Consider the following 14,698-nt stretch of genomic DNA (forward strand, 5'->3'; position numbering starts at 1 on the left):
CTCATCCTTCTGGGAAGGAAGCAGCTATCCATCCTTGAATTCAACATCCTATGATTTTTAATGAGACAGTAGCCTATTTCTATTTACCCTTTTATGGTGTTGGCACTTTTCAACATTCAGATGGACAGTAAAAGAAATTCAAAGAAAAAAAAAAAAAAAGGAGGATATTTTGTTATTAGCAAGAAGGTTTCTGTTTAAAGTGTAAAATTCATGGTTGACAAGTCAATTGAACTACCACTTTAAACAGCAATGCATTCAATCCATTTAAGCCCCTCTTCTGACTGGGAAATCACATATTCAAGCTATGAAAACAAATCCTTAGTAAATTATTATTATAAAAATAAAAGTAAGATTGTGTATGAAAATAATCCTTTCTGATCTTTATTGAAGAAGGTGGAAGAGAATACAAATAGGGGAATTACATAAGATTGAAGTGTTTGGGTAACAATTTCTCATTATTTTTATTTTAATTGCTAAAAAGAATATAAGTCCAAATTAGATATTTTTAATATAAAAAGATTTTTATGATTAGTCCAAGAGAGTTGTTATATTAATTGTTTTTTTAACAAAAAAAAAAAAATACCACTTAATTGGATAACCAAAAATAAAATTAATATATATTTTTATAAAATACTATTTATATTATATAGAACACTAATGGTTCGTTTTTTGAGAGGAGGGTCGTCCTTTTTCAGCCGTCAGAAACAATCTCACGTCAGGAGCAACCCGACAAAATCCAGCTGGCACCAAATTATTTGTCAGTCGTCCGAACATAGTACGACGTTGTCGTTTTAGATTTCCCATAAAAATATTAGTATTCTCCGCCTACATATGGAACCATACCCAGCCGGCCCCCTTCCCTTACCCATCTCTGCAAATCCTTCACCGCAGCAAAGCAACGTCCCGCCATCACCAATCAAGAAGTTCTTTCCTTTGGACGAAATTGTCTAGCCCCGTCGACTAGCCAAATATCTGGCCATTTCTTGCTTCTATCTATCGTGGTGATTTCTCGCTTTCTTGCTCTCTAGTTTGATCCTGATAAAGCCTAATCTGTCGTTTATCTGGCTGTCTTTGATCGAGCAGATGGTCCGCTTGGTTGACTTGTTTTGAGGCGATGCGGGAAGTGGAGTTTGCGAGCTGAGGTGAGAAGTTTATAATTAGGGCTTGGATTGCGAGCTAATTGTGATCGAGGACCTTGAGCATGTTCTCCGATCTGATTTGGAGTGGTCAAAGTTATGAATTACTTGCAAACCAATGTTGATTTTGTTAAGAGGAAGTGTTTTTTGCCTGCTTTGTTTAGATTAGGGTTCTGTGATCTGTTGCTTGCTTTTAATTTATGTTTTTCTTGTGTTGAAACTTGAAAGCTTTTTATTTTGTGGTAAAGGGAGTAAATTCAGAATTTTTAATGTGCAGGCAGAGAGATGGTTCAAGAGGTCACGGTTATTGGAATCTGTGAAATGTAACATATCTATGTGCTGGTTAATTTTGAAATATAATCAAAATGTGAACGGTGACACGGCCTAATTAATATATACTATTTTCAGATGATTTGTCCAGCATGTCATGGAATTTGACCCTTAAACAAAAAGATGAAGCATGTTCACAGCTTAATGACCATTGCCTTATTTGCAAAGTTAATTTTAAGTTTCGTAACACTGGCTTGTGGGACTTTTTCTGAATTCTGAACTAAGTAGCTCCCTGAAGCCTTAAGTAGTGAAATTCAGTTTCTTGTGTGCTTATCATGGGATTTACTGATTTTTATTTCTTCTGCAAATTAAGGCTACAGTCTCTACTTTGATTCAATAATGACTTGAGCTATTTTGGTGACTCCATTGTATTTAATCCTGGTTTCAAATTGTTCAATTTTCCCGTCCTAAATCAGCTAGTTCCCTCCAGCCCTTGGAAAGTTTCCAATGATTCAAAACATTCTACCCTACGAGTCATGATCTGATATTTTTTCTGCACACGATCTAAATTATTCAAGTATATTCCTAACTACATATGATTCAATAAGTTCCGATCATTGAAACTCAAATATAAACTTGCAACAAAATTTTTCAGGATGATTTGCTGAAATTTTTGTCATAAACTTCTATAGAAAGTGCTTTCCCACTTGGCTACAGATCTGACAATTATTTTTAAATTTTTATAATTGATGCCTGCCTAAGAATGATTTAGAATTGCAAGCTGTTTCACTGACAGTGGGTGAGTGTGGTTAACTGTTTTCACAAGAGAGGCATTCAAAGCCTATTTGATTTTACCTTACCAATATATTAGTATTTTTGATTGACCCATTGATTGCTGTTGGGCTTAGATCATTAATTTATTGACTTAGAAATATATTGAGCTGATAAACCTTATAAAAGATACTAAAAAGCTCCTATGGTCAAATAGACAGCTTGAACACAGTCTTGAGTCATTTAACACGTATCCTTATCTTGCCTTTGCCTTCTGTAGCTCTTGGCTTGTTCGAACTCTTTATTGTCCATATCATCTGGACAAGAAAGCTTTAACATGTTTATACGTGGAACTTGGAGTTTGGATGATGAATGATTTTAGTTTCATATTTCAGTTGCACGTTCTGATAAGTTGGCTTCAAATAGTTGCTGTCACCTGGTAATATGACAGTTTCCCTAGTGGTTATTTAATCTTTAAATTGATCCTGGAAAGTGCTTGGACAATTTGTATTTGATTTTCAATCTCTAATTAATCTGCTGTTTTCCTTGTTCACAACACACTTCTAAGGATCGGAACTTTTGCATCAATCTCATAAGGGTAGTCTGCTTTTGGATATCAACTTTCACTGCCCTATAAGTTACCACGTGACGGTGTTGATTGTGACGCCAGCAAATTGTAAAAACCCCTAATTCTTATTTTAATCTGATGAGTATAATGGAAAAAGTTATCATGGTGATGCATGTTGAGACTTTACAGTTTTAAGGATGGAGGAAAACTAAGGTTGCGTTCTCTTTGCTCTTTTTAGTCCATTTTTAGTTTTTCAAAACACTGAAAATGTGGTTACTTTACTATTTTCAAAAACACATTTTCGAAAATAAATTTTTTTTTGTGAAGGAAACCCAAAACAACATTTTGTTGTGGGTGTTTTTAGCCAAATCACATTGAAACACCCAAAACGCAATAAACACACACCCCCCCCCCCCCCCCAATCTCGCAAATCTCTCATCACTCTCTCTCTCCTCTCTTCCCATCCTTCTCAAGCCTTGGCCGTTGACTGCGTCTGCCATCTCCGTCATCGCCACGAGCTGTTGTCGACCGCCCCCTACCGTTTGATCTTACTAGTTTTGTCTCCTCTCTCCTCCCTTCTCTTCCTAGTGTTTGGGTATGTTGGTCGGATGGTTGCCTCTGATCGTCGGAAACCACCGGCCACGATGGCCGGTGGCGATTGGCAGTGCATATATAGGCAAGAGGGTCGAACGTTTAAGCTTAGATGTAAGGAGATTTGGCCGTTGGATCTTGCTGGTTTTTGGTTATGTTGGTCGATGGGCCCTTGGGTGTCAGGTGGTTGCCTCTGATCGTCAGAAATCACTAGCCACGATGGCTAGTGGCGACTGGTAGTGCGTATATAGACAGATGAGTCGAATGTTTAAGCTTAGATCTAAGGAGATTTGACCGTTGGATCTTGCTGGTTTTTGGTTATGTTGGTCGATGGGCCCTTGGGTGTTAGGTGGTTGCTTCTGATTGTCGAAAACCACTAACCACGATGGCTAGTGGCGACTGGCAGTGCGTTTTTCACTTGTGGCCAAAAATTAAAAATTAGATCTACAAAAATTCAACTATTAAATTTGACCCATTTTTGTGTATGCTAACTCGCTTGGCTTGAAGTTTCTAATGGTAGGCTCTGATTGTGTGAATCTCTGGCCCATAGATGTTAAAGACGCGTCTAGGCGCAAGGTGCCTTAACTGGCGCCTCGATTGGGTCGAGGCGAGGTGTTTTCCGAGAGGCGCTAACCTTGCCCGACGATGCGTCGGGGCGCGAGCGCGCCTCATGAAACCTAGGTTTTACAAACATATTACTCTCATTGCTACAAATTTTAGTGAATTTTTTTGTTTAACTGTCCACCATATTAGGATTAAAATCCTAATCCTAAATAGCAGAAGAGAGAGAGAAAAAAATCGAAGCAAAATTAGGGCAACGAAAATACATGTGAAAAACCCAAAACTGCCCTTATTATAAAATTGCATATAAAAGGTCGATCCGCGTATTGACTCTGCATAGGGGTAATATGCTCTAAGGTGATAATTAGGCTCTACACACTAACTCTACACCTACTCTCATGAGTTCTTTACTTGTTTTATTTGATTATTTCTTGCCTGCTTTCTTCTTTTTTTTTTTTTTTTTTTGTTTCGTCATCTTCGGTTCCAAAGACTGAAGATGATGAAGACTTGGAAGAGGGAAAAGACTTGAGAGAGGAAGAAGAAGATGAAGGGGTGATTGAAGAGGATGATGAAGATATTGACCTTGATGTTGATGATCTTCTTAATGATGATTGATTAAAATTTCTTTATTGATTGTGAACTTGTAGTGTTTATTGATTGTGAACTTGTAATATTTATGTGTTTGTTTAGAACTTTGCATGATGATTGGTACTTGTTTAAGTTTGAATTTTGATGATGTTTCTAGTTTAGAATTTGAAGATGATGAATCATGAATGATATATTTGTGTTATTATTGATAATTTTATAGTTGTTTATGATTTTACAAGATTTTGAGTTTTTTTTCTAAAAGGTGCGCCTCGTTTCGCAAAGGCGCGCCTCGCCTCGTGCACCTTGCGCTTCAGGCTTCAGGACCCTTCGCACCTAGATGCGCCTATCGCCTTTCAGAACTATGCTCTGGCTGGCGGTGGTCAGTGGCGATGGAGAAGATGTAGTGCACTAGAGAAGAAGAAAAGAGAAAGAAAAGGAAAAGGAAAAAATAGAAAAGAAGAGAAAAAAAGAAGAAAAATTTATTATTAAAATTTGAAAATAAAATTATATATTTATTTAAAATTTAAAAAATGTAGTATATTTATATTATAATAAAAAATATAGGATAACATATAATATATTATTAAGTGTATAATTTAATATAAATTATTGTTAAGATGTATGTCAGTAATTTATTAATCAAATTTATTATTTATTTTAATATGAGAATTTTATTAAAAAGAGTTATTTTATTATTTAATAATTAAATTCATTGAATAAAATATCATAAAATAAGTTTTTCAAGATTTCAAAGAAAATGCGTTTTCTAGTTTTTTATTTTAAGAAACAGTTTTTTCAAAATGATAAAAAGAACGCGTTTTCAAAATTTTCAAAACAGACGTTCAAAACAATAAATTAAAAATGAATTCAAAACTCAAAATTCAAAATTGAAACATGAAGAGAACACCACCTAAGCCTTTGATCTTATTTTCTTGTTTTAATTGATACTAGTTTAGTATTCAGAGTTGTGTAATTGATAATGTGGTTACGTGCCCTTCCTTTGGTCAGGCAAGGAGGATTGTGTTATCAACTTTTTTGCCATGACTGGTTGAAGAAAATGAATCTACCAAAGCAGTATCGCTGCATACACTCAACAAATTGTTCCTGCACGAAAGGACACCTAAATGAGGATGCAATCTTCCTACTTTTTCAGCACTTGAACTGGAATCCTAAGTTGATAGCTGCATTTTCTTGTGCATGCAAATGGTTTGATGATATTGCTAAAAGGGTACTATGGAAGGAGTTTTGTAAGGCAAGAGCTCCTAAGATGATGCTTGATCTGCAATACAGTGGGAGTCACATTGTTGATGGGAACTGGAGGGCACTTGGGAAGCTGCTTATTTACTGTTCTGGTTCTACCAAGGGTGGCTTGTTCAATGGTATTCATATTCCTGGTCATTTTGCTCATACCACTCGGTTCTCCAGGACTTCAGGGAAAAGCTTTCTTTTACGACAATGCAGGACAGATGTTCTGTACGTATCTGACCCTTGTGAACATCTGGACCAAGGCGAAGAGGGAGATGTGGGATTTTTCCGGGGAATTTTTAAGTCATTTGCTACATCCAAGGTTCGGAAGATGCTGATTAAAAGGGGGGCCCAGTTTCATACAACAGAGGTGTGCCCCTATTGTAAGGCAAAGCTGTGGAACATGTTGCAAGCAAAAATGATACCACAGAGCGCTAGCTGCAGGTTAGATGCTTATGAAGACTGCGTTGAGTATTATGTGTGCCTCAATGGGCACATGCTCGGGATATGCAGCCTGATGCCATTGTCTGATTCAGAAGAGGCTGATGATGCGGAGTGATCCTTGGGACTGAAACCAGGTACATCTGCCATGGGATTTTTTTTCTTTTTTGTTAGTAATGGGTTGATATGTTGTTGCTTTACTAAGGTGGTGTTTCGCTTGGAAGTGCCTGATTGCTTTACTCAGCTCATCCCAACCTTTCCCAACTAATTAGGGTTCTTTTTTCTTTATTTTGCTATATCGAGGACCACCAATTCGGTTTCACCATGTTTTCTTTAACAATTATTGCTTGCTATAAGTATCATATATTTCTTCATTCTCTCAATACATGTCGCTAATCTTCTCCTGGCATCAGTCTTGTAAGTGCCCAATTACACATGACTAAACTATTCAACATGGCTCCAAAAATATCATTCACTGGAAGAACATAACTCCATGGTTCCACGTGTGAACATATATTGGAATATGACACTACATGGACGACCATTTAACTAATAATTGTGTTTAGGGACCAGACAGATAGTATTGCGCATCATTTCATATGCTCGAAGCCATATGAAATTTCAAATATCAAGCTTTGCCGACCTGATTTCCTCTTGCTGATGATCGTATCAAATTTCATGGACGTGATAGGCTTTGAATAATTCACAATCAAGCAATGAACTTTCTTGTGATTTTTAGTTCTGGCTACATTCCCGCTGCTCGGCTCATTTTACTCTTAGTTTTGCTTGCAAACATTTCTTGGTAGCAATGGTAAGATAGCTCTTTTATGATTAGAAAATCACAGTTTAGAGTTGTGAAAATAAACTCTTTGCAAAGTAAGCCTAAAGATTGCTTATAAAAACAACTCTCTCCATACTCTCGTAAAATGCCGAGCCTGCCTTGACACTAATGACTGTTCTGGCTATATAATATTGAGATTAATTGATTCTAATGTATGTAATCAATCATTTTTCTTGGACAGGTTCTGAATCTCACTTGAAATATGAGTTTTTGCTCCCGTGAAGCTGAAGCTGGATCTTTTTGTTGTCGGACAGGCGAACATGCTTCTGTTCCACAGCTTTTTTCGGTGGAACTAAGAACAATTGCTTCCCAGGCTGGAAGCATATGTCTTTAACCTTTAGCCATGTAATGTGATTCTCGCTGTATATTATATTATCACATTATATGTGTTGGTATCTATGTGCCAGATTGCCACATGCAACTATATACATTGACTTCGTATTTATGACAATCAGTTGAATGACCTGCCTATTTATTCTTTGAATTTCTTTAAATTTTGCCACGTACTGTATCTGTGGTTTGTAACACCTAATTGATGCAAATGGTGCAGAAAGGAACCGAAACTAAAAGAACAAATGATTTTTAATTCTCCTAACTAGTCTTAGGAGGTGAAATTTCTGTTTTGATTCTCCTTGATTTTTAATAATTAAGAAGGATGTTAAAATGCGAAGAGAGACAAAAAAGGGGTATTGCCTTCAGGTCCATATTATATCAGAAAAAATGTTGGCATAAATGTCACAAAAATGTGTCAGCTAGAGGGACTGAGAAATTACATTCATGATACAGGTAATCCAAATAAGTTTCGGTTTCTGATACGCAGTCCAGAAGTTAGAAGCACACTGATGAAAAGAATATATACATCATAATAGAGGAAATAGGCAAAGCCATTGGAAGCTTTAATTAATCAAGTAATACTGCCCAGGCAACAAGGCTATACAAAACAGAATTGTATTGGGATGAAGGTGCGAAAGAGTTTTCAAAATTAGAGGGATTATAACCAAGTCCAGCATGACAAAGACAAAGGGATTCTAAAATTTATATAGTCTGCTGAATGTGCTCTTCTGCTTCAGCTTCAAAGTCCAAGCCGGCAATGCTCATCCGGCCTACATTAACTGCAAATTCAAACATCCTGTTAGGAATTAGGCATTATAGCTGTATACAATGCCTTGGAGAAGTTGTAATTGCATGTGAAACTTATCGGACAGAGATGTGTCCAAATAATCTACCAGAAGTCATTCACTGCCGTCGCATTGCATCACAATCCACGACAAATTGTGTTTCACTTACTTATTGCAGTTCTTTTTAGTAAATAGTTCAAAATAGAAATAGCTTCTATGCTTACATTCATTAAGCCATTCTCAATGCTCCTAGAAAACAGTGTCTTATCTTAGTAACAGGTATTTTGATTCACAATTGTGAGAAGGGTACATGTACAAGATTATGAGCCCACAAGAGCAGCAGCTATGCAGGCTATGCCTGTGTGAATATGAGGCGATACTACTTAAGTTAAAACAGGGGAACCAAGTTAACTGATGAACCAAGTCAACCATGTGAGGGAATTGGTACAAGTCCATAAATGATTCCCTTGCACTCATAAAACAATGATCACTTGGAAACCTGCCAACGATCGATGTAAAGCCACCCATATCCTTGGCTAAGACAATTATAATTTCCTCACAGACTTATACAAGCATTGGAGGGTGAGTCTTGATAGCAACAGTAAGGTTGTCCTATTGTTGTTGTCCTTGTCTTGTTTTCAGTTTGTCCTCAATTCATCTCACTTCTAAGTTTCCACGGAAATATTTGCTTCATATTTTATCTCCTTATCAAAACATTATTTATCTATCTCAACATCCTCAGTTTTGAACCATTTGATGTCCAGAGAATTTTGGTTTTTCATGTTGCTCTCGCCTTGGTATGTAGTGGGTCTTCTTTCTTTTTGGATATAGTGGTCTTTCCTAAGTTTGTTGTTGGTTGTTTCTTTTCTTCCCCTCTCCCTTCTTTCCATCTAAACAATTGAAAAGCCTGTAGGTGGCTTGTACAATAGTTCATGCAAATATATTAGCTGGGCATTAGAAGGTTCAGTGAAAAAGGGCATGGGTGAAAATAAATGGGACTACATACCAATAGCATCCATCCCCGCTAATTTGGGCATGAACTGCTTGATATGGTCTTCAGCCGCTTTCTCAGATTTCAGAGTCTCACATTCAAAGGAAATTAAAATTTTACTTTTTCCATGCTCCTGTTCAACCATACCCACAACATCCGTCTCCCATCTGACAACAGACAGAATGTACCACGTATCAGGAATTGGAGCCATTTTTGGGTCGTAGATATAACAAGTAGAAGCAAATTCAAGACTGACCAAGTCAAAACCAGGATAACACATGCATGTAGGCATACAGCAGACACAATTCTTGCAAAGTTCTATCATTTTATCAACCTTATAGCTGCTGTTCTATCTAAAAGATTACAAGCTATCATGCATGCTTACATTTCAACTATTCTACTTAAAACAGTGTGTGAACGTAGAGATTGAATATTGACAAGGATAAATATACTAATTGGATTAGACAACTGAGACTATCCAATAATTGCATCATTCCTCAGTAACACTCTGAATAAAAACTGGTAGGTCACATACTAACTTACCCATGAGCATGATCAATGTTACAAAACCGAGCAGCATCATGCCCTCTACATTCCACTACCACATTTCGTTCTGCCTTGCTCTGTCTCGTCATATGCAGTGTTAGAGACAAAAGAATCGTAAAGAAAATAAAAAGAAAGAAAACAGAGCCAAAGATGATGGTGTCGAGTTGTTCTGCTGCCAGATAAGAGCAAACAAGGAAAAGCATATTTAATGGGGAAACAGAAAGAGCAAACTGATCATACACTGTAGTCCGTAATTGTGAGCTTGATTAAACGGTAATCTTCACCCCTGCTGCATTCCCTTTCACACGCTAGCTCTTTTGGAAAAGAAGAAACATCAAACGTGTATGTTAACTGAACACCTTAAGAGAAAATACTGGCTCCAGATATATCTGAATATCAGAAAAGTATTCATATACAAGGACCCTAATACTACTAGTGGGGATTACAGACTCCTTGGTAAAGTATATTGTATATGGAGAATAATAGAGTTCAGAAGATACTTCTCACAAGCCCAACACACTGACTCTGGATGGCAAAGAACAAAGGCTAAGAAGTAAATCAAAAGTTCACATAATGCGTGTTTGTCCCCAAATTTCTATTAAACGCTCTACAACTACCAGACAGATTGAAATTACAGAAGACTTCAACCAGTATTTAATGATTGCACCTGAGCATTTTAAGCACAAGCGAATGAACTATAATTACTACAGAAAACTTCCAAAAGGGCGCAATTGTTAGAAATCCTGAAGATCGCATAGAACCACAAGCACTAGCAGTCTCAAACTACGCCGCAAATGGGAGGGAAAAAGCAAGAAACAAGACCAAGTAAATTACTTGAATAACATGCGTACCAGTGCCATGGAGACCGAAGCAAACAGAATGAGGAAGTTGAACAAAGTGCCCTGAGATAGAACCAGAAGGCAGCAATGCTATCGATGCAACCCCTTCCCTCACATCGCCTTCTTTCCCTATCCTCCTCCTCCTCGATTCTTCCTTATCTGCGCCAAGAAAACCATCGAACCAACGCCATTCAAATTACTGGTATATTTCCCACAACTCATTCGCTGAAAGGATTGACTGACATACCCATGGATCCTTCTTCTTCCATGGAATTGTTAAAAGAAATCAGCCCTGAATAGCAGATGCTTTATCATTCACTCTCCGGAGATGGCCGATAGGCGAGCTTTTTCTGCCCGAAGAGCTTCACTTCACCGCCAATCGATCGGCCAGTTTATAGCTTTAGGTGGCACAGAGACGGAGGAAAGGTAAAAGCCAGCAAAATTGATCCTTTATAATGTACTAAATATAATAGAAAGCTAAATATAATACCCAATGTGTATGAGTACGGGTGGAGAACTAATACGGTGTCGTTTCGTCGGCCCTGGTGGCTGGCGCTCATTCTCAACTGATAGATAATCGTAGTGTGTGTTTCCTTGCTCCTCTTTTAGTTGATTCATACGACACAACACCAACTGAGCACTGTTTTCAGGTAAAGTTGACTCCTTTGAAGTTTGAAGCCTGGATGAACAAACACGGCCATGGCTATGTCGAAAGTCAATTATTTGCTGATAATTGACTTCACTCATTCACTCCCTAACTTAGCCCTATGCACCCACATCTGAAGTCTAACAAAGAAGCATCAGTTTTGTTTTCTTCTTCTGTTGCGGGGGCGAAATATGGCAGGGCTTTCCAGCAATTCATTGGCAGTTACGATTTCATCTTATGGATATGGCTGCCAATATCTCCAATCTAGCTCAGGTAGCAATGTATGTCGGAGTAGGACCCCTCATCCGACTATTCTTCCTTATGCATATACCTGTTCAGGCATAAAATCAAACACATGGTGTGCCGGACGTTATGACCTATGCTTGATTTCCCAGTCCAAGGAAGTGCACGGTCTGTCTGGCGTTCCGCAGCTAGAATTTCCGCGGAAGCTTTTGGTACTTGGTTTCACCAAGCCTGATAATTCCTCTGTTGTTCCTTGGAAGGTTGCTAGTGTTGATTTTGGGTTGGTTTCTGAAGAAGGGGACAAATTGACTGGAAATGGAAGGGAAGGCGCCAGTATAAACCAATTACAGCAGACATTGCCCCCTTCAGGGAATTTGTCAATTCAGCTGAACTCAGATTTTGAAACTAGTGGTAGTAAGTGTTCAAAGATTTCGAGAAAGATGGTTAGTGGGCATGAAAATAGATTATATTTTCTAGAGGAGAGGAATGAAGAGATATTGTCGGGAAGAATTTTGAGGCTTAGCAGATTGAATAAGACTAGAAGTGCAATGGAATTGTATAGGTCCGTGGAGTATTCAGGTCTCCGACCAACTTTACATGCTTGTAATTCTCTTATCTCGTGCCTCTTGAGGAATGGAATGCTTGATGATGCTCTAAGAATTTTTAATTCTATGATTACAAGTGAGACCATCACAGGGCATACTTACAGCTTGGTGCTTAAAGCAATCTCAAATGCTCAAGGCTGTGATGCGGCATTGAACATGTTTGAGGAACTTGAAAGGAATGGTAATGCCAAAAGAGATTTTGATGCTGTTGTTTATAACACAATGATATCAGTTTGCGGCAAGGTGAATAACTGGGTTCAGGCTTTGAGAATTTGGAGAATTATGAAGCATAATGGCACTACTGGAACAGCACTCACTTATCGCTTGTTGGTATGTATATTTGTTCGCTGTGGTCAGAACGAACTAGCTATTGATGCATACGATGAGGTGATGCATAATAGACTAGATCCTGGTGATGATGCCATGCAAGCTATTGTTGGAGCTTGCTGTAAGGAGGGGAAGTGGGACTTGGCACTAGAAGTATTTAGAAGTATGTTGAACAGAGGGATGAAGCCTAGTCTAATCACTTGCAATGCGCTGATTAATTCTCTGGGCAAATACAGGAAGGTCAAGCTAGCATTTAGAATCTACAGTCTCATGAAATCTTTAGGTCACGTACCAGATGCGTACACATGGAACGCTTTGATTGGAGCCCTGTACAAGGCAGATAGGCATGCCGATGCTCTTCAGCTTTTTGAGAGGCTCAAGAAGGAGAAAAACTCTCGAGTATTGAATTCACATTTGTACAATACCTGTTTAATGTCTTGCCAGAAGCTCGGTTTATGGGATAAAGCTTTGCAGCTACTATGGCAGATGGAAGCTTCTGGATTTCCTGTTCCAAATGCCTCTTACAATCTTGTTATTGGAACTTGTGAGGTAGCGAGGAAGCCAAAAATTGCACTGCAAGTGTATGAGCACATGGTTCACCTGAAGTGTGCTCCTGACACGTTTACTTTATTATCAATGATTAGATGTTGTATCTGGGGTTCTCTTTGGCATGAAGTGGAGGAAATACTAAATGTAAGTTCATCTTGCACAACCTCCTTAGGCTTATCTTACATGTTCAAATTTGCCTTTGATGATCCACTTCTTAAGGAGACTTGTGACCCTGCCCACTGCATTTTTTTGAGTTTGTGAAGTACTGAAAGTAGTCGAGCATTTGATTGGATAAGCTTAGGCGTTGGGAGTATACAGATACTTATTGCATTAGTATTTTGAGAATATGAAATGACATTACCTTCACATCTTGACACTCGTTATGCTCCTGTTGTGGTAATCAACCTTGTCTTTCACAATTTATTTGGACAGAACATTAGTACAGTCAGTCCGTCCTTGTCATTTCCGCATTTCAGATTCTGAGCCGATTACTCTGTGCTTTGTATCCAGCAGGTTAAACCAGATGCATCCCTTTATAATGCTGCCATCCAAGGAATGTGTTTAAGAGGCAATATTGCTTTAGCAACAAAATTATACAAAAAGATGCGCACAAGCAGTCTCAAGCCTGATGGCAAGACAAGGGCATTGATGCTTCAAACCTTGCCAAAAGATTCAGTACTGCAGAAGGTGATCTTCCTATCATAGAGAAGCACTAAAGTGTTTGTTTGTCACATGACCAATTCGCTTTCCTTTTTTTTTTTTTTTTTAATCTTTTCATTCATTTAGTTCGGTGCCCTGATATATATATATATATATAGCTTAAAGGGATTTGAAAGTGATACCACCTCAGAGTTACTCTGAGGAGATTGATGAAAAGATATTAGTCAATGGAAACTGCCTACTCAACATGGAATCAGCAACTGACCTTATAACTTATGTTTGTCTGCAGCGGCTTTCCTGAATGTATCTATATGACAATCTTGTCAATGGAGTGGAAGGAAACAACATTGAATCTGCAAAGAAGCTTTTAGCTTTTACTCAGGAGCATTAGCATAAGGATGGTGTTAAGATGATGACATTCAAATTATTCATATACTTGCTTGGCTTACCAAAAGATTCAGCCTCCAATGGACGGTCACTTTGAGAGAGGAAATACCAACTACTTCACATAATTCTCTTGTGAAGCTATCTAATCTCTGTGGATAATGTCTTGTACAAAATTATAAAAATACGTCTAGTTTAGTTTTTCTTCCTTGCCTAAATTAAAAAAAAAAAAAAAAAATTGTATTTAGTATTCAAGAGTCCTTCATCGAATCTACACAAGCATATTACTCGGCAAGTTAGAATTCATTAGGTTGAAATTTAGTTATTGTTATTATTATTGAAAACAGTCGTAAGACCTCTTGACCTGCCAAAACGTATCATCTTGTGCACTGTTAAGATACAAGAGGCCTGTGGCTTTGTAGTACAACTTTGCTTCCTTAGATCCATGAAGCGAAATTGGTATTGCTTTACAGAAATCTTCCTAAAATTCTAGGATTTTAACAACCCATAAACAAAACCATGGCTTGTTATTTGTATAACATTGTCCCCTTGCAAAGTCGATTTACTTCTTGAACGCCTGTAAAACTTGCCATTACGTCTGCACTTTCCCCACACATTATCTGGTGCCCAATGAATTCGCTTAATGCAATGCCAAAAGGGTAATGATTACGAATTCTAGTCAATAGAGGGGGGGTGGCGACCCACAAGCATGGATGATTAAAACTTTATCTATCAACTAGTGAATGTAGTGCATTTTGACAACTACAAGTATCAATCC

General features: G+C 37.9%; 3 protein-coding genes across 27 annotated transcripts in view; 2 read left to right on the forward strand and 1 right to left on the reverse strand.

The window, feature by feature from the left end:
- The window catches only part of LOC127804136 (EID1-like F-box protein 2), a 35,545-nt gene extending 28,058 nt beyond the window's left edge, over positions 1-7,487 (forward strand). For 5 of the 23 annotated variants that reach the window (XM_052340901.1, XM_052340892.1, XM_052340909.1 and 2 more), the window contains 2 exons: positions 5,494-6,308; positions 7,194-7,487. In XM_052340901.1, coding sequence (XP_052196861.1) covers positions 5,494-6,289 — 796 coding nt within the window. In that variant the 3' untranslated portion in view covers positions 6,290-6,308; positions 7,194-7,487. Of the gene's footprint in view, positions 1-833; positions 1,002-1,083; positions 1,143-1,413; positions 1,460-5,493; positions 6,309-7,193 lie in introns of those variants that run through there. The other 18 variants (XM_052340902.1, XM_052340916.1, XM_052340893.1 and 15 more) reach the window with 11 other exon arrangements.
- Positions 7,488-7,875: 388 nt separating this feature from the next.
- LOC127804141 (uncharacterized) lies at positions 7,876-10,940 on the reverse strand. Of its 2 annotated transcripts, none has more exons than XM_052340926.1 (6): positions 10,754-10,940; positions 10,519-10,665; positions 9,908-9,981; positions 9,665-9,744; positions 9,137-9,288; positions 7,876-8,141 (listed from the first exon to the last, which is right to left on the reverse strand). In XM_052340926.1, the coding sequence occupies exons 1-6, from the start codon at positions 10,773-10,775 to the stop codon at positions 8,116-8,118; spliced, it is 501 nt and encodes a 166-aa protein (XP_052196886.1). In that variant the 5' UTR covers positions 10,776-10,940; the 3' UTR covers positions 7,876-8,115. The 2 variants fall into 2 exon arrangements, with proteins under 2 accessions (XP_052196886.1, XP_052196885.1); XM_052340925.1 differs by having other exon boundaries at positions 7,876-8,124; positions 10,754-10,936.
- Positions 10,941-11,092: 152 nt separating this feature from the next.
- Positions 11,093-14,123, forward strand: LOC127804129 (pentatricopeptide repeat-containing protein At3g29290). 2 transcript variants are annotated; one of them, XM_052340874.1, is made up of 3 exons: positions 11,093-13,020; positions 13,387-13,563; positions 13,826-14,123. In XM_052340874.1, exons 1-3 carry the CDS (start codon positions 11,344-11,346, stop codon positions 13,835-13,837), a joined length of 1,866 nt encoding a protein of 621 aa, XP_052196834.1. In that variant the 5' UTR covers positions 11,093-11,343; the 3' UTR covers positions 13,838-14,123. The 2 variants fall into 2 exon arrangements, with proteins under 2 accessions (XP_052196834.1, XP_052196835.1); XM_052340875.1 differs by having other exon boundaries at positions 13,390-13,563.
- Positions 14,124-14,698: the final 575 nt, after the last annotated feature.

This window comes from Diospyros lotus, chromosome 6, assembly GCF_014633365.1.
Source record: "Diospyros lotus cultivar Yz01 chromosome 6, ASM1463336v1, whole genome shotgun sequence".
Lineage (NCBI taxonomy): Eukaryota > Viridiplantae > Streptophyta > Magnoliopsida > Ericales > Ebenaceae > Diospyros > Diospyros lotus.

Excerpts from the sequence above, each read along its gene's own strand:
- LOC127804141 (XM_052340925.1), bottom strand. The coding sequence starts at position 10,775 with ATGGAAGAAGAAGGATCCATGG. Across the intron at positions 9,982-10,518 it reads CTTCGGTCTCCATGGCACTG|AGCTAGCGTGTGAAAGGGAA; the intron begins GTACGCATGTTA and ends CTTTTCCAAAAG. Across the intron at positions 9,289-9,664 it reads AACATTGATCATGCTCATGG|ATGGGAGACGGATGTTGTGG; the intron begins GTAAGTTAGTAT and ends GTCTGTTGTCAG.
- LOC127804129 (XM_052340874.1), top strand. The coding sequence starts at position 11,344 with ATGGCAGGGCTTTCCAGCAATTCATTGGCAGTTACGATTTCATCTTAT. Across the intron at positions 13,021-13,386 it reads AAGTGGAGGAAATACTAAAT|CAGGTTAAACCAGATGCATC; the intron begins GTAAGTTCATCT and ends CTTTGTATCCAG.